Source organism: Neovison vison, chromosome 1 (genome assembly GCF_020171115.1).
Source record: "Neovison vison isolate M4711 chromosome 1, ASM_NN_V1, whole genome shotgun sequence".
Taxonomy (NCBI): Eukaryota; Metazoa; Chordata; class Mammalia; order Carnivora; family Mustelidae; genus Neogale; species Neogale vison.
The window spans coordinates 242,959,201-242,985,104 of NC_058091.1; the positions used below are offsets into that span (position 1 = coordinate 242,959,201).

At 42.8% G+C, this 25,904-nt stretch overlaps 2 protein-coding genes across 3 annotated transcripts in view; one reads left to right on the forward strand and one right to left on the reverse strand.

The window, feature by feature from the left end:
* The window catches only part of LOC122891419 (F-box/LRR-repeat protein 21), a 59,453-nt gene extending 45,259 nt beyond the window's left edge, over nt 1–14,194 (reverse strand). For both annotated transcript variants that reach the window (XM_044227060.1, XM_044227051.1), the window contains exon 1: nt 14,113–14,194. The gene's annotated coding sequence lies outside the window, so the exon portion shown is untranslated. The remainder of the gene's footprint in view (nt 1–14,112) is intronic.
* Nucleotides 14,195–14,215: 21 nt separating this feature from the next.
* IL9 (interleukin 9) lies at nt 14,216–17,052 on the forward strand. Its single transcript, XM_044227083.1, has 5 exons — nt 14,216–14,332; nt 14,447–14,485; nt 14,571–14,603; nt 15,782–15,913; nt 16,942–17,052. The coding sequence occupies exons 1-5, from the start codon at nt 14,216–14,218 to the stop codon at nt 17,050–17,052; spliced, it is 432 nt and encodes a 143-aa protein (XP_044083018.1).
* Nucleotides 17,053–25,904: the final 8,852 nt, after the last annotated feature.

The window sequence follows — 25,904 nt, forward strand, 5'->3', positions numbered from 1 at the left end:
TCTGCCTAAGTGGGAGTTCAGGGAGGAAAGACCAGCACCCTTGTGTCTCCTTCTGTCTCGTCTGCCCTACCTTCTTTTCCCTATAATCCCTTAATACCAGAAGAAATAGCCTTCCAGTTTTCATTCCTCTTGGTCCCTTCCTCCCCTGGCCTGGGGCAGCAAGCTTCACAGCCCAGCCAGCAAAGTCAGGTGGCAATCTTCTATGTATACACCTAATCCTAATATATTGAAAGATACAAAAATTCCTTCTGGTCTCAGTGCTAAACCCTGATGGCTAACGGAGTGTGAGAAGTGGTGATATGATTCTTCATGGGAAACAACATCTGGACGTGTTTAAATCTATTACACTTTGTAATGCAAGTTTGTAGTTTGTAGCCCAGTGAAGCTGTCAGTGAAGGAGACATAATTGGAGACTCATCAGCATGTGGATGGAGTAAAGCCAGGAAGGAAGGAGACATCTATGTCATGATAAAAGAGAGCTGAGCGCCCAGCACTGAGTACTAGGGAAGCCCAGGAAGGAGAGGCTGAAATGGAGGGAAAGAGCCATCAAAGGTTACAGAGAGAAAGTGTATGAGATAGGAAGAAAGTCAAGAATATGTGGTGTCACTGAGGCCATGAGAGGAGCAATTTTCCAGAGGAAGGGAGCACTCAGTGGAATCAAATGTTCCCAGGAGGTCCAGACTATGACGGCTCCTAACCCGTACTCTGATCCTGACCCTGACCCTGACACACCTTCAACTCTTCCTTAGAAGGATACTGAAGACAAGCTGAAATTAATAATAATAATAATTTTAAAAATGCCTTATCTAAAAAGGCCAGTGGTAACAAAATTTCATAAAACCGTGTCACTGTTTTTAATTACAATGATGCTCTATTCAGACAACGCTGTGCTCTTTGAGCCAAACTGAAACCCCATCGGGATGACTGAATTAATGAACACTGGTGATTGGAGATCCCCACTATTACTGAGAATTTTTAGAGGTACTCCACAGGATCTTTTAGTCTGCTTCTCATGAAGTATCATGAGAAGCAGAACAATGCTTCTTTCTTTGTTTTGTTTATCTTGTTCTGAAATCAACTTGGAAAACACACTTGTCTCTCCTCCTTTCAAACAGACACCAAAGCACATGGTTTTGTGGGCAGGGCCTCTGCTGGGTGCTGTGCTTGGTGTCCCAGGTGCTCTGGAGACAGCAGAAGTATAACAAGAGGTAAAGCCTCCTTTTCCACCAAAAGGAGCTTTGAAATAAAGCGTTGGGGTGGGTATGACACTGATGTCCTTCTGCATCTACCCACCATTGTTCTGAATTTCTGGTGCCGCCATCCCTATCCTGACCTTCACTTTCAGTTGTGACTGTGACCATAGTAGGAATCTTATTCATTTTCTCTGTTCCACTTTATCTATTTCATCAAACTGGATAATCTAGAGTATGGAAATAATAAACTGTGAATACAGTGTTCAAGTGCAGAGTTTGAATGAACTAGTTCCTTAAATGGTCAGCCTCTGAGCAGAATGATAATGCAAAGAGAATGGGTTGAGTCCTGACTCTGTCTCTCACCAGTTGAATGACTGTGGAGGTCTACAGAACAGAGTAGGTTTGTGGATAGGCGGTGAGAAGCCTGGCCTCCAACTTGGGCTGGGTTTCTAGAACCTGTCACTAGTCATGGAGGGGGAACAGAGCTTGCCATGACTTTGGGGAGAAAGACTGAGTCAAGAACTGAAAAGAGAGTCATTTTGAATAATTCCATCGAAGGGAGCAGGATAGAGAAGTAGAAGTGGAGACAGAAGCCAAGAGCTTGCATTTAAGGCCAACTTGATAGTTAACCAGTCTGAGGGGGTGCAAAGGAAGTGGATCCCAATGTGATCCTACAGTGCTGCTGCACAGAGCCCTGTCTCCTCTGAGATGGAGAGCAGAGAGTGGCTCTCCAACCTCCAAGCTGGCTGATGTCCAACCTCCAAGACAAGAAGGAGGCCTGGCTCTTGAGATAAGGTGAAATTCCACCCCAGAAGCTGTCCGCACTGCTGACCGCACTATCCCTGTTCTGAACCACCACTCAACCTCTCAGCTGCTAAAGAAAAAGCATACATCTAAATTTGTCTTCTATTTTTGTTAAGGACGGAAAGAAATTGCACTGGTTTACATGGGTTCTGTTGGGACCCATCTCAGTTCAGATTATCTTTCTGAACAACTGTTCCTATGTATCAGCAGAGCAAAAATTACCGGATATATAAAAACACTCAGCCTTTTAAACAGAACATTCAGAGTGAATAACCCTGAGGGGCGGGGAGGAGAGCTTCTCCTCTCTCCCATGTTTCCTCTGTATTTTTTTTTAATAATTCTTATTCTTCCATTGCATTGATAAAATGAGAGCAGGCTATTACGGCAAAGAAGCATAACAGTTCTTGAAGATAAAAATTATAACTGCAAAACTGAAAAGAAAAATGGAATCCCAGCAGCAGTAAGCACAGCTAGCTTCCGTCTTGCTTTCTAATGCCATTCTCCAGTAAAAGGAATCGGCATTCTTTGGAGAAACAGCTGTCTCTGGACTGCCCCAGAAAATAGACAACATGAACCTGGAACACCTTGTAGTGCCAGAAAGTAATGTGCTTACAAAACAAAAACATAAACGCGACAATCACAGGGTCAAAAGGGACACAGGAGACAAAAGAAACAGCTCCCAATGGTCAAAGCTACAACAATATGAGCCACAAAATATAAAGCTGTAATGGATTGCAACCTGAAATGTAAAATAAATACCCGAGTCCACACTGATATAAATAATTGAATAAATAAATAAACAGGAAGACAAAGGTGCCATGCAGACTAATCCCAAATAATTTATGTAGATACTCAGCCCACAAGGAAGTGAAACCTAACTCCCCACTCTTTATGTGTGGGCTGTCTATGGTGACTTTCTAAGTCTACTTTCAAAGACTACAGCATGGAAAGAGGGGGAAAGAGAAATCTACTGTGGAGAAATCTGACAAACACCATCTCTGCCAGACCATCAAGGCCAATATCAACAGGGATAAGTCATGTTAGTGTTTGTATTCTTAAATGATGTGATGAAAATAAATCATTTCTGTGGTCTTCCTCCCTAATCATGAGAGAAACAGCAAGCAAATCCCAACCGAGGGACATTCTATAATACCTAACCTAACCAGCACTCCTCAAAATAGTCAAGGTCATCAAAAATAAGATCTTGAGAAACTGTCGTACCTTGGAGGAGCCTAAGGAGATAAAATGGCCAAATGTAATGTGTTCTGGATGGGATGCTGGAACAGAAAAGGACATTAAGTAAAAATGAAGGAAATCTGAATAAGGTAAGGACTTTAGTTAGAAATAACATGTCAATATCGGTGCAGTAATTGTAACAAATATGTGGTAATTATGTAACAAATGTAAGTTGTTAACAATAGAAGAAACTAGATGTGAGATATATGAGAACTTTCTGTACTACATACATGATTGTCTTGGAAATGTGTTCTAATAGAAAAACTTTATTAAAGATCAAAAAAGAAGACAGGAAGACACTGGTAAAATGTGGGAGAGAGTAGGCTGCTTTTGGAAGTATTGTCAGATTTTGGAGGAAGAGGAGCTAGATGGCTGAATCCAGGGAGAAAAACTTCAGTGGAAGTGAAAGTTTCAGTGGGATTTTTAATTAATGTTAGTGGAAAATATAAGGCCATTTTATGTGTCTTTGTGATTTGTATGTATCACCTTCCTCATTTTTATAAAAAACGGTACAAAGTGGGCTACATGAGCTTGTTACTTATTTGGGGGGATGCAAATTAAAATTTAAAAATATTAAAACATTCATTAATGGGGGGAACCCATCCTCAATAGAGGCTTTTAAGCAACAGACTGGGTTCGCAGATAAATGAATTGGCAATTAAAAGACACAATCCAGAAGTGCCCTTAAAAATCAGAAGTAAAGACAATGGTAAGGAACTTAAGGGAAAAAACTAAAGGCATGAGAAATAAGCCTATGAATTTCAATCTGTGTAATAGGAATTACAGAAGGAGAAAAAAGAGAACTGGAGATCAGTGAACTAAAAGAAAGACTTTTACTGGAGAAAGACTATGATCTTAAGATCAAATGGGCTACGTGCTGGTCAGGAATAAAAAGCATAATAGCCACAACTATTCAAATTCTGGTAAAATTTCTCAGTCTGCATGAGGATGTAGATCATGCAGGCAGAAGGGAAAAGGTTTCCAAAAAGGTTTCCTACAGAGGAAAAAGAAATAGGAATTTCATCAAAGATGTAATTAAAAATTGAAATTACAGATTCTTAAGAAATTAATGCAAATGAGCCAACCCAACACCAAAAACCACAGGATACTGCCCAGGCTGTGCTCCCAAGAAGGTGGGTCATAATCTGCTAAGAGCTGTGTAATTCTGGGAAAGTTAGTTAATTTTTCAAATCTTCAATGCCTTGTCTTTAAATAATATCAGTTACTTCCATGATGCTAATTATGTGCCAGACACTGTTCTAGGGAATTTAAGTGCTAATTTATCCTCCACAAGAGCCCTATAATGTAGATGATATGATTAATCCATTGTACAGCTGTAAGTCACTTGCACAAGATCACAGAGTTACAAGTGGCAGTAACCATCTAGCCCAAATCTGCACTCATCACCACTAAGCTATAAAGACTTCTTATGAAGCCTTATGCAGTGTTATGAGGATTCAGTGGGATAATGCAAATAAAGCGTGTAGCACTCTGCTTGCCATACAGTGTACTCAGTAAGTGAAACTACTGTTTGTTTAAAAAATGAAGCAAACATATGACTCAAGGAGCTAGAAGAGGAACAACAAAATAAATCCAAATCCAGTAAGGAGGAATGCAAGTATGTAAAATGCTAATTTGGAAAGCTAAGAAAAATCATGCACAGAATTGATAAATAAAAGCATAACCTGAATATCTGAAAAGAATCGAATATATAAATTTCTTACAAGGTTTTTTCCCAAGAGAAAACATGGGTAAAATGCACAATCTCACCACTTTGTTAGCATAAATCTGGGATCATTGTCTAGGAAAATGCACACAAAAAATTAAGAAGTAGAAAACCTAAAAGAGCACTAAAAAGAGAAAAACCAGAAAATTCCAAAAAAAATAATGCCCAAAGGCCATCAGATCCAGGTTTTCCAGACAGGTTTATCAAAACTTAATTCATTTAGCAAAAAAAAAAAAAATTTTTTTTAAGAAACATTATTTTCCATCAAGCTTATTTCCATATTCTGCTTAAGAGTCTGGAAAAACAGGGATGCCTGGGTGGCTAAACTGGTTGTTCATATGACTCTTGGTTTCTGTTCAAGGCATGTTCTCAGGGTGGTGAAATTGAGCCCTGTGCAGGGCGCTGCCCTGAGCTTGGAGCCTGCTTAGGATTCTTTCCCCCTTTCCCTACCCCCTCCCCCACACTCAGGTGCATACCAGCATGTGCATGTGTGTGTGTGCTCTGGAGCGTGCCCTCGCTCACTTTCGTTATCTCTCAAATAAATACATAAATAAAATTTTAAAAAAAGAGAGTCTGGAAAAACAGCTTAAGACCATTAGGTGATTGTTCCTACCCATCAGCTGCGGTCCAGTCCTCAGTAGCGATGGAGGGAGGCAGTCTTCTGCTGGGATGGGCTGAATAAGCATGAGGGCGCCCACTCCCTCAGACAAGTCTGCCACATCGGAGTGAGTACCAGTAAATTTGGTAGCTGGAGCAGTCCAGGCACCGTGGGGTTCCTCCCAGATCAACCCCTTTCAGCAGCCGCAAAGCTCGTCCCTCTCAACAATCTCCCAGAACTAGAGGTTAGGCATGGCCTCTCGCCCCGCTCATGGGAAATGGTGCTGCACATGCGCAGAACTTCCCGGGGCCGTCATCCTTCCCCTCAGACTCAGAGAGAGCTCCCCTATTGCTGCAGGGAATGGCAGTGTCCACAAAACACAGAGGACATTCTGTGTTACACAGAGTGATGATAGGCAGATTAACTAAGAGGCCTCCATGAGGGGCTGGAGGTCAACCGTGGGGCCAGTAAACAGCAGAAGTCATGGCTCCTGGGTCTGGTGAGGGAAGGTTCTGGAAGCAAAGTGGCCAGCAACAGGAGTGGCTCCAGGGGCAGCAACAAACTTCAGGACAGCCCGCCAGTCAGCATTCCTGGAGGTGCTAGGACACTGACATCAGTCAGGTTTTCAGTGGCAACCATGGCACAAGCTGCCAGCAGAAACTTCTCCCCAGTTCTTTTCAGATTTATGACATAGATGCCATCACTTCCTTTTGCAAATGTACTATTCCATTTGTAAGTCAAGGTTGGTGCCACCTAAGTGGGTTTCTGCTGCAAGAAATTTAAAGACATCTTCCTCCTTCATCTGCAGTACATCAAGAACTTTGAAGATTGTGAAAGTTTCCCTTTAAGTTATGATGAGTACCCAGAACAATGCCATATGGACTCCTTTCTGGGCACCACAGAAAGGCCAGGAAATATTCCAGGTGCTGTTCTAATTTCTGTGCCCCAAGCTCTGCTTTGTTACTGGGTTTGTGGAGATGAGCAAGAAAAATCCCTTGCTCTTCACAGAGGAATAATGGCACAAAAAAATATTCTCATACTATTTATGCTCTTCCAAAGTGCAGAAAAAGATGGAAAACTCCTAATTCACATTAGAAGGATAGAGTAACCCTGTCCAAGACCCTTAAAAAAGGATAACTAAGAATGAACTCACTTGCAAATGTAGATGAAGTCGGTAATGTGTTAACCAGATACTTCTAAAAGAGAATTTGGCCTTACCATTAAATTTTTTTAGCTTTGTTCCTGAAAACCAAATGAAGGTAAAACGTCAACTAGGCCTGATTGGCAAAATGTATCTAGATGGGGAGGAGTCTAAATGAACTATAAATTCCTCAAGGGGACACCACAGCCTCGGGCTCCCAAGTTCAGGGGCCTTAGAAGCTACAACTATGGAGCTCTCCCAAGAGATATTGACAACAATTGGGACACAAGGGTTTTAAGCCAGGATCATGCCCATCTCCTTCAAATGGGAGTTTGCGTCACAACTGAGCCATCTCATCTAGAAACGTAAAGGAATAGCTCCTGGATGACTGTATGGACCACTCCCGCTGAGAGGAACACCTCGTGCTGTCATCCTGGCAAACTGTGCTTCATCTACTCTTCTGAGGAAACACATATGGAGTGTAACCTAAGATGGTCTTATGAGTCTGAATGCTTAGTTGGCCCTATGTTTGGTTGAGTGACCGAGTCTAAAAAGACCTCCCAGTGAGCACTGAAGATAAAAATCCAAAAGAAAGGAATAGCAAATTGAATGCAGCCTTTTTTTTTTTTTAATGGTGATAGAGTAAGACCAAATAGAATTTATTCCAGGAATGTAAGGATGGCTCAACATTTGATAATCTATTAAAATAATTCATCACATGAATTACCGAACAGATAAAATTCATGATCCTGACAGGAACTGAAAAGATATTTGATAAAATTCAGCTATCATTTCTAATATGCAAAACTAGAAATGCAAAACTATTCCCTAACATGAAATCAATAGCAACTAGAAATGCAAAACTATTCCCTAATATGAAATCAATAGCAAACATGATACTTAAATGAAAAATATTGAAAGTATGCCCAGTAAAATGAAGAAAATGTCAGCAATGCTTGTACAAAGAAAAAAAGGGAGGGAAGGAAGGACAGTTGGAAGAAAGGGAGGAGGGGGAAAAAAGGAAAAAAGACAGCATTCTAAAGGAATTGATTACAGCATCGGGGATCAGCCAACTTGGGCTGGCTGCCTGTTTTGTTTTGGTCTGGTTTTGGTTTGTTTTTTGCCTATTTTTCTTTTAAATAAAGATTTATTGGGACACAACCGTACACACTGATTTACATTATGTCTATAGCTACTTTCCTGTTACAACCAAAGAGTTCAATAGCTGCAAACAGAGACCACATAGTCTACAAAGTTCAAAATATTTACTATCTGGATGTTTACAAAAAAAGTTTAAAGAGGATCATTATTTTCAGTGAAAACATCCACCTAAGGAAAAAAAAAAACAAAGAGAATCAACGGAAAATCATTCCAACTAATAGGAGGGTTCAGTAGTTGATGGGTATATAAGATAAAGATATAAACATTAAGAAATCCATTGTGTTAGATTGCATCATTTGGCTGTAATTCCTCAGTCCTCCCCATAGCCAAATTCTTTTCCATGTAATTGTTCAGTGTGTGCTCACCATGGGCAAGGTGACCTGCTTTGCTCACTGATCGGCTCCATAGCTTGCTTTGGCACTGAGATGTTGGCAGAAATGATGCAAACAGAGGCTGGAGATGACACTGAGAATTGGTCTTACTCCTTTTATACGTCCTCCACTACTGTGAGCATAATGTTTCTGGATTATCTTTTTTTTTCAAGATTTTATTTATTTATTTGACAGAGAGAGATCACAAGCAGGCAGAGAGAGAGGAGGAAGCAGGCTCCCTGCTGAGCAGAGATCCCAATGTGGGCCTCGATCCCAGGACCCTGAGATCATGACCTGAGCCGAACTGGTCTTGTGCATATGGGAGCTGAGATGCTCCAACCAATACAGCTGTATCTACAGTCTACCTTCAGGCCCAAAGCCATACTTTGATATATGGATTGCATTCAATGGACTTGAAATATAGTCTATAAAGTTGGGTCAGCAGAAACAGAGGTTGATAAATGACATAGCAGACGAGATCACAGGCTTTGGGATCAGAAAAACCCAGTTCAAGTCATTAGCCGTGTGTTTAAGGCAACCCTCTTAGCCTATCTGAGCTTCAGCATCTATGAAGTGGGGCTAATAGAGACTGTGCAGAAGGCCAAGGGACATAATATATATATAAAGTGTTTCATATATTACCTTGCACATAGTAAGGGTTCAGCAAATTCTAGTGCCTTCCTCAATGTAACCCAATACAGAAGTTCTCATCCCTTTTTAATTAGATGTACACCAAGAAATTGTCTGCTGCAAGGGGAAGGTGGGTCCCACATTCTCTAAGAAACAGAGGGGTAGGGCGCCTGGGTGGCTCAGTGGGTTAAGCCGCTGCCTTCGGCTCAGGTCATGATCTCAGGGTCCTGGGATCGAGTCCCGCATCAGGCTCTCTGCTCAGCAGGGAGCCTGCTTCCCTCTCTCTCTCTCTCTGCCTGCCTCTCCGTCTACTTGTGATTTCTCTCTGTCAAATAAATAAATAAAATCTTAAAAAAAAAAAAAGAAAAAAAAGAAACACAGGGGCAGGTTTCTGCTAATAATGGGCTGTGTCAATGGGAAAATGTAAAGAGTGCATTTACAAGGATGGCCTAGATTATTATTCACTGATGGTGAGAAGGAGCAGAAGCCAAAAAGAGATCTTGGAGCTCTGGAAATTGCTTGGAAGCTAAACTCGGAGCAGTGGGCCCCGAGTCCACGGGACCCAGAATGTGCTTTGGAGCAATGTGAGGGGAGAGGTCCAGAGCACCACCTAGAAATCACCCTCCCTGGGGGAGAATCCCCTTCAGGGATAACAGCATCCAGTGGGGTTTGCCCGTCACAGTTGGTTGGGAAACAATGACTTAGAAGTTACTATTTGATTAAGAAATTAGTGCTTGAGGATTCTCATAACTAGCTATCTCTTGGCTATTTAAAAGAAAAGGCAGAATTGGTTTTACTTAGAAATTCTGTGTCTTTTTGTGTGTGTCATTTCATGCTGGGGCTTCCTAGAACAAATAACCATGTTGTTTTATTCCTAGAGCAATAATCCATGACACATGGGTGTTTAATCACAAAAATGTCAAACTTTATCTTTGAAACAAAATAATTGGTTGAGTATTTTCTTTTCTCATTTATTGTAAAATACATTATCTACACTACATCTTGGTAAGCATCCCACTCTCCAATCTTCTTGATATTTAAAACAGGTGAGTAATTAATTTCTGAGCTTGGTGTATTTCCTCTGTAGATCATTTGCTTACTAACATTCTGGTATCACAATAAATCCTAAAAGCTAAACCTCAAAAGCTGTAGACTTCGCTAGATAAACATCTGCTGTTGTAATGGTGTTTTAAACTGCAGAGTTGCTATTTAAATATTCTTAATTCTTTTCATTTTTATAACTGAGTGGTTGGGAGGATAGAAAAGAGCTAAAAGGAATAGTCACTTAACTTTCTTTCTCTGCCCCCCCACCCCGTTTCTTCCTCTATGGAGTCAGAGTTCCCACACCTGACATGCCTTCTTCATGTAGTGGCTATGAGAACTGGAAGGGAGAAGAAATTGAAAAGCTCTCCAAAGTTCTGAAGGGACTGCCCTGCAGGAGGCTGTATTTTGTTGATTGCTTACTCACTCTTCAAATGCTTCCCTTGCTCAAATTTCATGAATGTTATATCTGTTCTTTGTTAATGATTCACTGGGAACATGTCTTGGTCATTTCATAAATAATATACATTAAATACAGTTTTACAAAATTAACGTTATTCATAGTCATTCACTTAACCAGAAATTCCTGAGTACTTAGAATAGACCATGCCCTGAGAATACAGTAATGAATCAGAGTCTAGCATCATACCCTTCTCATGGAACTTAATCCCACTTGGAGGAATAGATACAAGACACGATTGTGCAGATTGCAATGACTGCTGTGGTCATGGAGGGCCACATGAAGGATGTGGACTTGAGCTGAAGCCTGAGGGATGAGAACAAGCCATACATGGAAGAGCTGAGGAAGAACATTCCAGGCAAAGCTTAGCAAGAACAAAGGCCTGGAGGCTGGAAATAGAAAGCAACCAATATGACTATCAGGTGGGAGCTAAGGGGAAGAGCAGAATATGAGCATAGTCTGGACCAGACGAGATCACATTTCCAAGAGGAAATGTGGTTCCTTCTTGAGGAAGCATACCAAATTGATACCCCTATCCTTCTATGAGGTGGGGCTGAGTAATCTGCCCCAGATTCCGGTGTGGGTGAGTGTTGGTGGTACATGGATATGTGGAAAGGCTAGGTAACCAGCCCAAGGAGCACCAGTGTCCAGTGATGACATTTCCCTGCAACAGTACTTGGGGGTAGATACAAGGGTAGATGACCCAAGGCCAGTTTGTCAGGCCAGTATTTGACCCAGAGAGAATGGAATGTTAGTTCACCCACTTTTCTCCTGACTTCAATATGTAGGGTTCTTCACATAAACCAGGACCTACTTGAGATAACTCTGATGGTAGGTACCAGGCTATACCAAGAGAAGACCTTTTGCTCATGGGACCAGGAAGCTCACTGTACAGCCCATTGCAGAAGATGATGGGTATCCAGCACTTCAGAGAAGATGGCAGCCCATGATTCCAGAGCTTCCCCTGCCCTCCCTTCTGTACAGAGCCCTGAACTGAATAACAGGAAGGGGAATGGGAAGAGAGACCCTCAGGCCACCAACTCCTAGCTCAACATTTCCCAGGAGGGGAAGATCATAGATGATGTTTACTGATGAAACATTTCTTTGAATCTTTACAAGACTCTTCTGAGGTAGGCCTTACATGAAAGCTGCACTCCCATTCCTCTTCCCATCATCCACATCCACGTCCTTGCTTTACAGTCAGGAAATAGAAGGATGAGAGGCCAAGCAACTCGCCCATATCCTTATGGCCAGCAAGTGATAGAAGTAACATTGGAACCCAGGCAGTCTGATAGCAAGGTCACGGGTGTTAACCACTACACTCTCCTATTACCAAGCTGGTAACTGGACAAGCCCAGTTTTCTTTCTGGATCTAGCCTCCATCTATCCAGTAAGGGGGCAGTATGGTGTTTTCCTCAGTGTGGAAGGCACATCTGAGGCGATGAGAAAGGATTTCCATGCCTTACATACATGGCATTAAATAGTACTGATCTACACAATGGGAAGGTGATTGCCTTTTCAAGTCTCTTTTACGTCTTCCAATGATGTTAGAAAAAGAAACATTTGATCTGATGCTGGCATATCTTTGACATTTCTCTGGCACGTGCTGATTTCCATTTTTAGAAGAGATTTCCATTTTTACTAAGCTTCAAGAGGCAGGGTCTTCTGTAGGCAGTGATTTCTAGCTGGAATTTACTAGCACTATTATAGTCTCATTGTTACCTTCTATTGTTGCTCTCATGATTTTATTTTTATCGGTTTTTTAAATGATTACTTCTACTTCTGTAAAGTGTTCATGTTGCTATTGTTACAATTCTCTTGTCCATTCCTGCATGGTTATAAGATGGCCTTGGAAGCTCTTATTATCATATCCACACTTGAATTGCAATAAGGGTTAGGTAAGGGCAGGTCTCAGCTACTTTAGCCTCCTGTTAACCAGAAAAGCTAGTGAATTCTAGAGGCATTGCATTGATCAGAACATGTCATGTGGCCCCTTGCAGCAGCACAGTAGAGGGACTAAAAAAGTGAGTGTTTGGTCAGGCCCATTGCCACCCCAAACTAGTGAGGATTCTATCAGCAAGAAAAGGAGATCACTACTCTGTAGAGATCAATACTCTGTAATCAAAGAGTTTGCCATAGGCTGGTAGGCCTCTGTAACTTCTCCTTAGTGCCTGCAGAGGACAAGTGTGGAGCTGCAGGAGGATTTGGGGGAAGTTAGCAAAAAGCCGATTTTTCCCTTGTTTGCTCCCAAGAGACCTCCCTTCCCCATAGTCCATCACGACTCCTAAGGGATGGCATGAACAGGAACAACAATATTACCACACATTCTTACAGGGCTGGTGACTAAATCGTATGGATGTGTCCCACTTGCTAGTGTGGCTCAAGGAAAAGAATCCCTGCTTTTGTAGTCTCTAGTCTGAGAAAGACACACTTTGTTAAGCCCACACACCCCCAAATGCCTGTCCCCGAAACTAGCTTTGAAACCTCATTAAATCATAGTTTTTGTGTATGTTTCTTACTATTTCAAAAACTGCTTTTCTCATTTATGTTTTGATTCAACAAGCATTTAGTGATAGACCACACTTCCACAGGTGCCTGCCTGGGGGCTGAGGATACAAGGCTGAACTAGACACATATACATCTCTGTTCCTCAGCTTTCCCACCTATAAAACAATGGGGATAATCATAGTACTTATCTCATAGAGCAACAGTGAGACAACTTTCTGGCTCATAGTGGAAAAAAACAGCTTCATCAAAGAGGCAGGAAGCTAAGATACAAGATTATTTATTAAAAAATTAAAAATGGGCTCAGGTCATGATCTTGGGGCAGTGAGATTGAACCCCATCTCAGGCTCTGCACTCAGCAGGGAGCCTGCTGGAGAGTCTCTCTCCCTCTGAGCCTCCCCTTTCTCTCTCTCTCTCTAAAATAAATAAATAAGTATTTAAAAAAAATAAAAGATAAAAAATGTGGATGACAAATTAGTATCCACCTAATTTGGTGTCTATATGTCATATATGGCTGAATTCCCATCAGGTGCTTAAAATGGTGTCTAGTACATAGTAAGTGCTCAATAAATGCTAGCTGTTATCCTATTTCAAGCACTGAGTGTTGACTGGATGCTGTGCAGGGTTACATAATTTCCCTAAAGACACTAAGGAATCCTCCAGGCCAATTTTAACAGACATTGTTGCTACATTCTTGCTGGTACAGTTGAAGAGTTCCTCCTTCAGACATCCATTTAAAGGAATACTTGCCCAAAGATGCATTTGTATGAGATAGAGAATCTGGCCCGAGGCGTGAAAAACACTGTTATGATTTGAGGATAAAGTACAGTAAGGTTAAGGTTGCAGTGGTTTCACCAGCGTGAGCTTGCAAAACCCTGACAGAGCAGCTCACAGGCATGATTTCTCACTCTCCCGCCCCCTCCTGGCCCTTCATTAGAACACCCATGACTGGCTAGTGGATCAGCATTTCCAATAAAGTAAAAAGGGGAAAATACAGACCTGGGTGTTCATGGAAAATATTCTAACTCTCACAACTAGAGCATCTGTCTTAGAAAAAAAATTATGGTTTTAAGATCTTTAACTTTTCCTTCAGCATCTCAGTACCCAACTTTTGAAAAGCATCTTTTCTGGAGAATGACATTTCCCAGCACAATGTCACATAGTCTTTGCCAAGTGACTCAGTTCGACGTATACATGTATATTTTCAATGTCAAGTGACCCAATCTTACATAGAAAAAGTGGGCACCTGGTATCAGTTTGATGTCAGGGTTTTCCCAGGTTTGCAGGGGAGCTTTAAATACGACTCCATCTCAAGGCATCTGCAAGCCAGCTTGCACCTCCGTGTCAAGATGCTCCTGCCCGTGGTGGTCCTTGCCTCTGCCCTGCTCCTCTGCTCCGTGACCAGCAAGAGTTGTCCGACCTTCATGGGGATCAGGGATGTCACACACCTCATTGACAAACTGCAGGTAAACAGCAGAGTGGGGTGCCGGCCGGAAAGGCAGCTATTGAAAACTTAGGTGAAACGTAAGAATGAAAAACTCACTGCCCATTTTGGGTTCTTGTTCTTCTACTTACTTTAGGAACATCCAGCTTCAAAATGCAACTGCAGCCGTGCCAATGTGAGTCAATGCTCTTTTAAGAACTTTGCAAACTTACTGCCGTGCTTGCATCGGGCATCCTCACTCTGGAATTTTTCTTTTGCAGGTGACCGATTGTTTGTGTCTGACCATTCCTTCTGTAAGTATAGTAAAACAACATAATCTCGACCTTGTATTCTTTAGAAGTTTCAAGTAAAAATGAATTGCTCTATTTGATCTTTTAAGTAAGAAGATGTTACTCGATTATAATTGTTACGGCTCAGTGTTTGCTTTTAAAAGCAGCCTCCTGAAATTCTATACTGTCTACATCACATTGTATCTAGTCAGCTTTATGTCCTTTCAGAAGTTTGAACACTCTTCAATCCTTTAAAAGGAATCTTGTATGTCTTTTTAGATTAGTGGCCATGTGCACAGATAAATCATACCAGAGCTGAGAATGAGAATATCAGAATATAGCTTATATCATATTGCTTACTGATTTATTCCCTAAAACTCTAGAGTTGCAAAATGAGTAAGTAAAAGTAACTCTTTTTCTTTCCTCTTGCATGAACTATCCAGGTGCTAGACCTTCTCTCCCTTTCCCTCCCTTCCTATCTGTCTTTTCGGCTGATGTAGGGTGGCTCTTAGAGTTTGAATGCTAGGAGGTTAGTGTTTCTAAGGCAGAGGGAAGGTGAAAAAAAGGGTTCCGGAGGGTCATTTATTCCCCACATAGGCAAAGAGGAAGAGTGGCAGAAACTCTCTGGTTTAGGTGAGGAAGGAAGCAAACCCTGGGAGAATCTGAGCTTCTCATCTTAGCTGGGGTCAGATATCACAGCCCATCAGGGGGCATTCCTTCAATGAGATGAGTGTGGGGTGCCTTCTGAGGATGGACCATGCATCTATCGTCCAGGCCAGACCCTCAGTTTATGGTCCATGATTTTAGTTCACATGAAACACCAGCTCTATTCATTTGGCACATCCCAACAGACTGGTATGAGAAAGCTTTTCCTCTCTCTCTACTTTGGACCTTACTATTACAAGACATACAGCAGAGGAACATCAGGGGCCAAGGAGACTAGAACTAGTTTCCCAGCATCCATAGGCTTTGTGTTCCTTGGATGGAACCAACTGGAAATCTCCAAGGAGGGTCACTGAGGAAAAATAGTCTCACCTTGAAATACTGATCATTTCCTAGACTGGGAAGGGACCGGTCTAAATACAATACCAGTTTAGGTTACATCGGTTAAGTTAAAATAGCATCTGAAGGCATTCTCTTTGTGATTCTTGTCAAAGTAGTCCTCGGAAGGTTTCTTTGAATCAATTCTTTTTATTTACCAGGACAGCTGCACCACAACGTGCTTCCAAGAAGGTCTGTCCCAGATGACCAACTCCACTGTGGGAACAAGATACCCCCTGATTTTCAATCGAGTAAAAAGAACAGTCCAAGACCTAAAGAAAAACAAGTGCCAGGTGACTTTGTTTTTATTTGTGATATGCTCTGCTTAGTCGTGTTTATGTGAGGGTCAATGACAACTCTGTCGAAATGAAAAAGGAAAAGGGATGATGAACTTGGAATTGGTAGCTCAAGGTCAGTAAGAGAACTCCAAGAAATTTACCCAGACTGACAAAAGTAAAGTGAGATCTGCCCCGGATGGTCCATTATTCCCTCTAGTTTTAAAAAATACTCACACCCATGTTGCCATTCACTTCTCTTGAATGGTGAAAGCATCTGTCCTGATTGTAGTAAGAAGCTGAAATCTGGAGGATCAGAGCTGTGTCTCCAAGGATGCTAGCTAAGTTACACAAGGGCACCTTCTCTTCTTCAGCATATGCCCTGGTCCCTGGAGGGAAAGTTGGGTGGGAACTCCTTGGGATTTACCATCTCCACAACTGTCCCCAGAAGGCTGGGAGCCCTTCCTTCAACTACTTACTGAGCTACTTACCATCAGCACTGGAGTTCTAAATGCTTAATATTTACTGTTTCATTGCAACACCATTTCAATGACAATTGTTTCAATGATCATTTATCACCCTCACTTTATGGGAGGAGGAAACAGAGAAATAGATGCTCAGTGAGCTTAACCAATTTGCCTAAGGCTAGATACTTAATGAGGGGCAGAGTTGAGATTGGAAGTATGGTCTATCTGACCCCAAGTCCTACTCTTAGCCATGACCTTGGAAGGACAACCAAAAAGGAAAATAAAACCTTAAGACTCAAATAATCCTGAGTTTTCCTCTAATGAGGAGATTTAGGACCATTTGATGGGAGTGTGTGTGTGTGTGTGTGTATGTGTGACACCCCAGGAACAGAAGCAGAATGTTAGCCACCTGCACTGTCTATGCAACATGCTAGCCCCAGACCTTCCCAAGCATTTGCCCTCTGCTGCCTGCATACCCCGCCCCACCGCACCCCTACCCCACCTCAGTACTCTAAGCAGGGTGATTCCTGGTCCACACTGTTCTAGTCACTCTGTCTTCGCTAACTTTTCTCCCCACAGTTTTTTTCCTGTGAACAGCCATGTAACCAAACCACAACAGGCAACACGCTGACGTTTCTGCGGAGTCTCCAGGAAACTCTTCAGAAACAAAGGGCGATAGGCAGAGTCTGAAGATGAAATATTATTTATGCTATTTATTGAATGAAAAAGTCTCCCCTTTAATCTGGGGCCATTAAAAACTCAAGTAAAGCCATGCTAAATCAGAATCAGTTGTAATTAACTTGTTTAAAATTGTATTTTATTTTGGAATAAATATATATGAAGAAAAAGAACACCATCTGGTCTCCAGGTGCTTATTTGCTCCTTGCTGCTCAGAAAAAAAGAAAGCTACAAATACTATGAAGGGACTGAATGGATCAAGGACTCCTGTAATAACAAGATTCCTTATCCTGAGCAGACTAGGAGACCCACTGCTCATGCCTGAGGACACAGAGGTCACAGTTAGGAGTGGTGTGTGGGGTTGGTCTGAGGACCGCTCTCAGGGAGGCTCAGGGCACCCTCCTTGTGGGTGCTGGGGGAGGGAGGCTCAGGGCACTGCCAAAGAGTTCAGGGTAATAATAATTTAATAATGATTAAAAGAAAAATATATCAGTCATGCAACTTTGTTAGAGGTAAACATTTTCGATTATACGTTTTCTGTAAACTTATGTTGTCCTTTTTTTTTTAATGGAATCACAAAAATGGAAGGATTTTAGGCCTACTTTATTACGATACTGTGGCTCTTAATTAGAACTGCTTATGTGATCCCCATCCTGGCTCATGGTATAGGGCTCCTAAAAAACCCTTGAATTTCCTGAGTGATGAGAGCAGTAAAGGTGTATTGTTATGTTAAAAAAAAATTGGGGCGCCTGGGTGGCTCAGTGGGTTAGAGCCTCTGCCTTCGGCTTGGGCCATGATCCCAGGGTCCTGGGATCGAGCCCTGCATCGGGCTCTCTGCTCAGCAGGGAGCCTGCTTCCCCCTCTCTCTCTGCCTGCCTCTCTGCCTACTTGTGATCTCTGCCTGTCAAATGAATAAATAAATTTAAAAAAATATATATTATTTTTTTAAACCACCTGTGTACCTGAAACAGGAGAACACAATGTGGTAAGCCCAGGAGGTAGAAGCCTACCCAGAAATGTGGGCACCTACACACAGAAGACAGCAGTGTTTGAAACTAAGCCAGGGGAGACCCACAGGACACACTCTCTGAGTTAGAGCCACCCAGGGATCAACAGTCACCTATTCATCCCGAATGACCTTCCACAAGTGCCCACCACACGGCAGGCAGCGTGCCCAGCCAGGGTGCGGAGCCTAACGGGGACTCTCCCGAAAGGATCCTTGGACTAGGTTGTTGACTTGGCATATGGGGCTCTCTCTGACGTTACATTTTTTTTTAAAGATTTTATTTATGTATTTGACAGAGAGATCACAAGTAGGCAGAGAGGCAGGCAGAGAGAGAAAGGGGGAAGCAGCTCCATCCCAGGATCCTGGGATCATGACCTGAGCCGAAGGCAGAGGCTTAACCCACTGAGCCACCCAGGTACCCCTCTGATGGTACATTTTATATGTCAGCTAGACCAGGCCACAATGTGCCCAGATATTTAACTAAACGTTGCTTCGGGGTGTGTCTGTGAAGGTGTTTCTGGGTGGGGTTAGCATTTGAATGGGTATACGGGCAGCGCAGCTCAGTGTGGATGGGCCTCATGCAAATCCACACGGGCCTGAAAAGGCCAAGGAAGCGTTGGCCCTTTCTGTGCTGACCCCATGAGCTGGGACACTTGCTCCACATGGACTGGGACTTACACCATCAGCTCCCTGGCTCTCAGGTCTCTGGACTAATATTATTCCCACACCAGCTACTTTCCTGGACCTGGAGCTTGCAGAAAGCAGAGCATGGCACTTCTCAGCCTCCTTAATGGCATGAGCCAATTCCTTATTATCTATCTGTGTGTCTATTGTTCGATTTCTCTGGAGAACCCTAGCTAATACACTATCCACCTGACTTCAATATTCACCTGTCCTTTCCCTCAGGAGCCCAGATCCTATCTTCTGTTCCATGGTACTGACTACCTTCTATGATGCTCTGGCATTCCTGACTTGACCATGTTTGTTGTCTGTTGTCTGTCTCTTCCTGCCCAGATGTCAGCTCCCTGAGGGGAGAGAACTTCCTCAGCTCACTGTTGCAGCCCAGATGCCTTTCCTGAGCCTGTACTCCTTGTATGCCAGAGCAAAAACTCCATAAACACAGACTGACTGAATGAAAGACCTTCGAGATGCAGAAGCAGAGTATGAACTGGTCTGGTGGTCAGGCATACTCACCTAGACAGGACATGGCGACACATTTGATGTGCTCACAGAGGTGAGGTCCCTTCACAGAGCTCCACGCTGGCCCCAGGCTGGGGTTCACATAACCTGGCCACTTGGGAGGGGGCCCTCTGCCAGCAACTTCCTGCCTGGCTCTGTGGGACTGACAGGGTGGAGGCAAGGTTAAGGCAAGGGTCTTGGGGTTAGGATGGTCTGACTATCACAATCACCCTCTCCCCCACCACCTGAAGGGTTAGAGGCTTGGGAAGAGCTTACAGGAATCTACCATGGGAAGTATTTTTCCAGTATTTTTCCAGAACTGCTTCTCCTCTCTATTGAACTAGAACACCCTTGGGTACTTCTGATGACAATAATACGGAAAGTTCAGAGCATCAAGATTTCCTCAAGGAGTTTCACTCGGCTTTTTGTTTTTTCTTTTAATCAGTTATGATGTTAAACAATATCAGAACTGACCTTACTTCATTTTTTTAAAAAGATTTATTTATTTTAGAGACAGGCAGAGAGAGAGAGGTGGGGGAGGACAGAGAGAGAAGGAGAGAGATTCTTTTTTTTTTTTTTTAATATTTTGTTTATTTATTTGACAGACAGAGATCACAAGCAGGCAGAGAGGCAGGCAGAGAGAGGAGGAAGCAGGCCCCCTGCTGATCAGAGAGCCTGATGTGGGGCTTGATCCCAAAACCCTGAGATCATGACCTGAGCCCAAGCCCCAGGCCCCTGAGATCATGACCTGAGCCGAAGGCAGAAGCTTTAACCCACTGAGCCACCCAGGCATCCCAGAAGGAGAGATATTCTTAAGCAGACCCATAGCCCAACACAGAGCCCAGAACGGAACTCGATCTCACAACTCTGAGATCACAACCAGAGCCACCGACACGGAGAGTCAAGTGCTTAACCACCTGCACCACCCAGATGCCCCAGAAGTGACCTGTCCTTTAAAAAGCCCTTATGGCGCCTGGGTGGCTCAGTTGGTTAAACCACTGCCTCAGGTCATGACCTGTATTGGGCTCCCAACTCCATTGGGAGTCTTCTTCTCCCTCTGATCTTCTCCCCTCTCATGCTCAGTGTCTCTCTCTCTCTGTCTCAAATAAACAAATAAAATCTTTATAAATAAATATACAAATAAATAAATAAAAAGCCCTTGGCCAAAGTTAAGATTCTCTGACACTCTAAGTAGCCCTGATCCCCAGAGTTGTGCAAACACTTTAGGGATAGGAGGCAGGGGGGATGGAGAAGGAATTTTTAGCAAGGACTGCCTCACTCAGGGGGGCTGGGTTATCTTCTGGGTCCCTGGGGATATCCAATCGTAATTGTTTTAATCTTAGTTTGCACAGAAAGAAACAAGTTTCTCAATGATTTATTTATAGTGACATGAAGATGAAAATCAAAGCCGGATTTTCTCAGTCAAGAGGCTTTCAGAAGGGGACCCACCATTTAGCCTTTGTTCTCTCTCAGTGCTGAAGGCCATAAGCAGCTTGTAGTGGACACAGACCTTAAGACAAGTAGACAGTCGTCACAACTTGTTGATCCACCTGCTTCCCAAGAGAAATAAGAAATATCATGTAGCAGTGGGGGGGGCGTGGACCGGGGACATTGGATCTGCCGAGGAGAATTCCTGAGCATCTCCCATAAGTGTGAGTACAGACTTCATGTTCCACTGTGGCTGTTTATAATAGTATATCTCAGCATCTCCCACGTGACTTTTTCCCTGACGCTGGAAGTTCTGAGTACTAAACATCCTCAGAACCCTCCCTCTTTCTACCCAGGGTTCCTCAAGCTGGGTGCTTGTTCCTTCCAGGCAGCCAGAACATGGAGTCCAGGTGTGGCTACCAGACTCCCTGACTGGTCTGGGATCCCAGTGCACAAGGCACTGAGGAAAAAGGTCTATCTGGCTAATACATACATTGTTATCTATTCATATTAAGCATGTAATTACTAAGCACTCACTCTGTATGCACTAAGCATGCATTATCTCATTTAATCCCCTAATAAGCACAAGAGGTAGGGATTATTATTTCTGTTTCATAAGTGAGGAAATCGAGACTCTGAATGGCTGAAGACCTACCCAAAGCCCTACAACTAGTGAGACCTCGAGCACCACCTCTGCCCCAGTGTCTCATCCCAAACCTATTGCTCTCTCCATTCTGTTCCTTTCTTATTTTGTTTATACCAGCTGTGTTTCCTCTGACGACAGTCTTAAGGTAAATCAGATTCATAATAATATGGGCCTACACTCCCTGATTCCAAAGGGAATCAGATAGTTTTCAGAGGACCAGATAGTTTTCAGAATTGAAACTGTTTGGCCTTCTAGAAAGGGAACACATAGCTCACGTGCTATGAATTACATAATCCCCAGAGCAGGGCCCCGGGGCAGGATGCTATAATGAAATACATTAATATTCTGAAAAAAAAAAATCCACTTGAGCTGTCACACAAAGTAGTCAGGTTTTGCAGCCAAATGAGTCTCAGCAAATCCTGGGCTTTCAGAACTGTTTGGATCTCAGAATTGTGATAATTCCCTAGTCCTGGCCCCACTTACAGAATGGGAGGGACTCCCTCCCAAGGGCTTATCTGGGGCCAGGCTGGGCATCTCCAGGAGGGACAGAGGCTTTATGGCCTTCCGGGTCTTGGCCACAGGGCATTATCTCATGTCCTCCACTTGGCTTTTCTGAATGGCCCCAGACAGGCATTTCCCATTTCCCAGTGTGGTTTACAGTCTGAGGCAATTGGGGCCTCCCCCTCAGCAGAACTCACCCTGTACGGGGATCAGAGGGAGGACAGATGCTGGTGGCTGGTGATGACTTTGGAATAGGCTGCCGGAGACGACGGGCCCGGAGATGAGCTGCAATCCACTGTTACAGATGAGTCACCAGTGTCGTCTGGTGGTTTCCCTCAGCTGTTCTGCAAAAGTCACATTAACCCACAGGATACACCCCTGCAGGCCAGCTCAGCCCACAGTTCTCAGGGCCTGTGATGAGGCACACAGTAATTACTCTTCTGTCTCTGTCAGGAGAGTTGAGATTTATCTAAAAAGCCCCTTGGAGAAAGGAGAAGAAGGAACATGTATTGAGTGTTGACTGTGTGCCAAGCGTTCTGCTAAGCATGTTTTATGGAATATCTAGTTGGATCCTTATAAGAATCTCATGAGGTAGATATACAATTTTTGTATATAGTTATTCCCAGTGCACGGATGGGGAAACTGAGGCCCAGAGAGGTTAGTATACCTTGCCAGGGCACACAACTCACAAGAAGTGAAGCCAAGGTTCTGACTCATGTAACTGGCTCTAGAGCCTCATCTTCCATCTAACCAACAGGAGAGAGGAGAGTGGAAGCTCTCAACACAGCCATCCACCTTGTCCAGGTTGCCCAACCCCAGGCAGAGTTGTTTCTAGAAGATTCCAGTCCAGGGCACAATAACACTGACCAAAGCCACACCCACAGTTTACTGACGGGGACCAGTCCCCATATGTCTGTCTATCAGTTTGCCCATCCATCCAATTTGAAGCATGAAGATAGGGTGAAGGCTGAAGACTACCATTCCTTTCCTAGCCTGCTCCCCTCACCTAGTTTAGACCAAGAACTCTCTTCCGCAGCAAAGGGAGCTTTCAGAAGAAATGTAGACCACCCACCACTTCAAGCGTAGAATTCAGTGGTTTTTAGTGTCATTATAGGGTCATGTGGCCACCACCATGGTCTAAACTCCAAAAAACTTTCTTTACCCCCAAAAGAAACCCTGTACTCATGAGCAGCCATTCCCTAGTGTCCCTTCCCCCCGGCTTATCAAGAAATGATCTACTTTCTTCTCTGTAAGTTTGCCTTTTCTGGATTTTTCCTATAAACAGAATCATACAGTATGTGTTTTTCTGTAACTGGCTTTTTTCACTTAGTATGATGCTTTCATTCATATTGTAGCATGTATCAACACTTCATTCCTTTATTGCTAAATAATAATCTGTTGTGTGGATATATTGCTACCAGTTGATAGACATTTGGGTTGATTCCACTTTTTGGCCATTATGAATAATGCTGCTATCAACATTTATGTAAAAGGTTTTGTGAGAACATGTTTTCATTTCTCTTGGGTATGTACCTAGGAGTAGAATTGCTGGGTCATATATATATATATACATATACATATATATATATACACATATTATACATACACACACACACATTTTTTTTTTGAGAGGACGAGAGAGGGAAGGGAGAAGGATAGAGGGAGAATGAGGGAGAGAATCTCAAGCAGGCTTCATGCCCAGTGCTGAGTCCAATGCAGGGTTCAATATCACAACCCTGCAATCATGATCTGAGCCGAAATCAAGAGATATTTAACCAACTGAACCACCCAGGTGCCCTTATGTCATATGGTAACTCTATTTAACTTTCTGAGGAACTGCCAAACTGTTTTCCAAAGTGGCTGCACCATCTCACATTTCCACTGGCAATATACGAGGGTTCCAATTTCTTTATCTTCTTGTCAGTAATTGATATTTTCTGTCTTTTTAATTATAACCCTCCCAGCAGCTATGTGGGGGTATCTCGTATTTCCCTAATAACTTGTGATGAATCTTTTCACATGCTCTTTGGGTACTTGTATATCTTCTTTGGGAAATGTCTATTCAAATACTTTGTCTGTTTTTTTTTTTTTTTAATTGGGTCACTTGTCTTTTTATTGTTAAACTGTCAGTGTTCTTTATATATTCTAGATAGTAGTCCCTTATCTAAGATTTGCAAATATTTTCCTCCATGTCGTACGTTGTCACTTCATTTTGTCGATGGGTTCGTTTGTAGCACAAAAGTTTTAAACTGTGGTCCAAATTGTATACATTTTGTCACTTGCACTATTTTTATTCTAAGAAACTGCTGCCAGATGCAAGTTCATAAAGATTTATTCCTATATTTCCTTCTGTGAGCTTTACAGCTTTACCTTTTCCCCTCTAGGTATATGACCCATCTTGAGTTAATTTATCATATATTGTGTGCAATAAGGTCTCAACTTCATTCTTTTGGTATGTGGATGTACACTTGTCCCAATACCACTTGTTAGAAAGACTCTTCTTTCTCCATTTTATTGTCTTGGCACCTTTGGCAAACACCATTGACCATAAATGTCAGGGTTTATTTCTGGACTCTCCCTTGTATCCCATTGATCGATGTCTCTCTTAATGCCAGCACCACACTCTGATTACCATAGACTTGTAGTGAGGAAGTGTGCGTCTTCCAATTTTATTCTTTATCAAGATCATTTCATCTGTTCCAGATCTTTTGCATTTCCATATGAATTTTAGGATTAGTTTGTCAATTTCTGAACCTCTCTCTCCAAAGAAGAAGCCAAATGGGATTTTGAGAGGGGTTGGATTAAATCTATAGATCAATTTGGGGAGTACTGCCACCTTAACATTCGTCTTCTGACCTGTGATACGGAATACTTTTTCATTTAGTTAGATCTTTAAAAGTTTCTCTCAACAAGGCTTTGTAGTTGTCAGTGTAAGTGTTGTGCTTATTCTGTTAAAATTTGCCTAAATATTTGATTTTCCAAATGGTATTGTAAATGGAATTGTTTTCTTGATTTCATTTTTAGAATGCTCATTGCTAGGATATAGAAATATAATTGATTTCTGTTATTGATCTTGTATCATGAAATCTTGCTAAATTTGTTTATTGGTTCTGATATTTTTTCAATGGGTTCCTTAGGATTTTCTATGTACAAGATCATGTCATCTGCCCAGGAGGTATTTTAGTTATTCTTTCCAATCTGGGTGACTTTTATTTCATTTCATTGCCTCATGGCCCTGGCTAGAACCTCTATACCATGTGGAGTGGAAGTAAGAGCAGCCCTCCTTGTCTTGTTCCCGATCTTCGTGGGAAAGCATCTAGCCTTTCACCGTTGAGTGTGATGTTGGCTGTGGACTTTTCATAGATGCCTTGTATCAGGTTGAGGAAATTCCCTTCTATTCTGTTTGTTGAGTGCTTTTATCACCAACCAGGATTACACAGATGTCGGAGAGGAGAGGATGACAGCAGACATCGGTGAGGGCTCTGCCAGTAAGTGAAGCGGGGATAGTGGTGGCAGGACTCCAAGGAGGGGTGAGTACCTGAGAATGGAGGGCTTCTGGATGGCTTATCCTGGGAGACAGCAATCTGAAAAGAGAATGCCTCCTGCCATCTGGCACATGGTGCAGCATAGGGAGTCCCCAAGATGGGCTTGATACATCAAGTATCTTGATACATCAAACCCCTGAGTGGTTCTGATGGAGAAGCCAAGGCTTTCCCAGAGGACAGAGAGGGGTCTAGGACTTGACAGAGAAGGCTGTGCATGGACCACAGATCAGATGGCCAAGATCAGAGGGGAATAAAGATGCTTCCCCAGAAGCCACGTGGAGGGAAGGCCAGACCCCAGGACTAGACAGGAAGAACTCCAGCATAGGATGGAGCACCTCCCAAGAGCCAGGAGTCAGCCTCTCCCTACACCCCAACCCCCCAAAATCTAAGGTCATTCCCAGGAGATGGAGGAGAAGGAGAAAATCCTGAACTGCCTGCCTTTAACTTGTTTCTGAGTTTTACCATGAAATGGCAAAATTACTTCTTACCGCCATCAGATGGAATGGAGGCCTGAAAAAAACAAAAAGAAAAATTTTAAAAGTCTTCATATAGGGACTCC

Excerpts from the sequence above, each read along its gene's own strand:
- IL9 (XM_044227083.1), top strand. The coding sequence starts at position 14,216 with ATGCTCCTGCCCGTGGTGGTCCTTGCCTCTGCCCTGCTCCTCTGCTCC. Across the intron at positions 14,333-14,446 it reads ACCTCATTGACAAACTGCAG|GAACATCCAGCTTCAAAATG; the intron begins GTAAACAGCAGA and ends TACTTACTTTAG. Across the intron at positions 15,914-16,941 it reads TAAAGAAAAACAAGTGCCAG|TTTTTTTCCTGTGAACAGCC; the intron begins GTGACTTTGTTT and ends TTCTCCCCACAG.